The sequence below is a fragment of the Egretta garzetta genome, unplaced genomic scaffold (genome assembly GCF_000687185.1).
Source record: "Egretta garzetta isolate BGI_Z169 unplaced genomic scaffold, ASM68718v1 scaffold55, whole genome shotgun sequence".
Lineage (NCBI taxonomy): Eukaryota > Metazoa > Chordata > Aves > Pelecaniformes > Ardeidae > Egretta > Egretta garzetta.
In genome coordinates this window covers 3,042,713-3,044,103 of record NW_009259863.1, presented here as the reverse complement: position 1 = coordinate 3,044,103, position 1,391 = coordinate 3,042,713, and the positions used below count along the sequence as shown (strand labels likewise).

Sequence of the window (1,391 nt, the reverse complement as noted above, 5' to 3'; positions counted from 1 at the left end):
CAGGTTTAGTCTTCATACATAACATAGAATACCTTAATTCGTACCAGTTGTAAAACCAAAATTTACATTCTTTATTTTTGTTTTCTTATATGTACTTTTTAGTTTTCCTCAAGCACCACCTCTTGTGAGACATGTTAATCATATTAGCCATGAATTTGCCCTAACTGATAGCAAGTTTGAAAACTACTTTCCTTAAAATACTAAAGAATCTCAAGACTCTCTGTATCTCTATCTACTATCTTCTACAGTAGGAAACAGAAAAAATATTAAAATTTTTACAGTTCCTAACTTTTACTTACTTCTCCTTCAGTGGGAGACTTTGATGCCTTACCTGCAAGGTGCCATGTTTGATGAAAAGCTGCATTAAAAAATGTCCTACTGTTTCTGGGCTCTGTTCAACATACAGGAGGAGTCCATGAGGATTATAGGTTTTAAATTCCAAGTGGATGAAGTTTTGCGTGTTCAAATGCAAGCCTTCAAATTCCAGGTAAGAATCACCATAGTAGCGAGCATAACTAAAATCTGTAAATAGAATTTTGAGAGATATAAGGATACAAAGATATTCTTCTTCTTCACCCACTGCTTTCTTATTCTGCTAATGGCAGCAAAGATATAAGATATTCTTTTACATCTGTCAAGGAGACACACATGAATCTGAAAATTGATGTTAGTTTTCTTCTGTCAAAGACCAACATTGAGAACTTATAAAACTAGACATAAAGGTTTAGATCAAAGTATATTAAGCAGAGAACTAGGATCAATGCTTGAAAGAAAAGGCTATGAAGATGATAGCACTTGGGACATATCTAGCAGCTTTTTCTCCCCGTAAGTCACGAACAGTTTGTTTCAAAGTTAGGCATTCACAGTTTTTGATACAAGAATGAACGAGTTTGAAGACTTTGCTGAAATAACACAGCATTGAAAAGGAAGAAGACATTCCACGACCTAATTATGAAATTGCCATCTTAATCAAATATGTCAACTATTTCTGTCTAAAACAAACAATAGGATGTTGCTAGGGTGAAAGCTGAACACTTCCCTTCTGACTATATCTAGCTTGCCTGTTTGATTTATCTAGACCCATCTTAACCTCCAGCAACCTGTGCCATACCTGGCAAGGGCAGATGCAGCTCTTATTCAAATGGAAAAAGTATGTGAATACATGGCTGCAAGCCCATCACATGACAGAGGAGTACACTTAAAAGGGGCTTATTTTTCTTTTTTTCCCCTCTCTCCCTCTCCCTTTCCTCTCCTCTCCTCTTTCCTTTTATCTCTCCTCTCTCCTTCCCTCTCCCTTCCTGTCCCCTCCCCTCTCCTCTCTTCCTACCTTTCTTATATCCTTTCTTTCCCTCTCTCTTTTCTCTTTTTCTTAATTTATATTCTATTTTCTT

General features: G+C 36.4%; 1 protein-coding gene across 1 annotated transcript in view; it reads right to left on the bottom strand.

Annotated features, from left to right (window-relative positions):
- The window catches only part of EYS (eyes shut homolog), a 904,272-nt gene that overhangs the window by 322,357 nt on the left and 580,524 nt on the right, over positions 1–1,391 (bottom strand). The window contains exon 31 of the mRNA XM_035895612.1: positions 332–522. Within this exon, the coding sequence (XP_035751505.1) occupies positions 332–522 (191 nt within the window). The remainder of the gene's footprint in view (positions 1–331; positions 523–1,391) is intronic.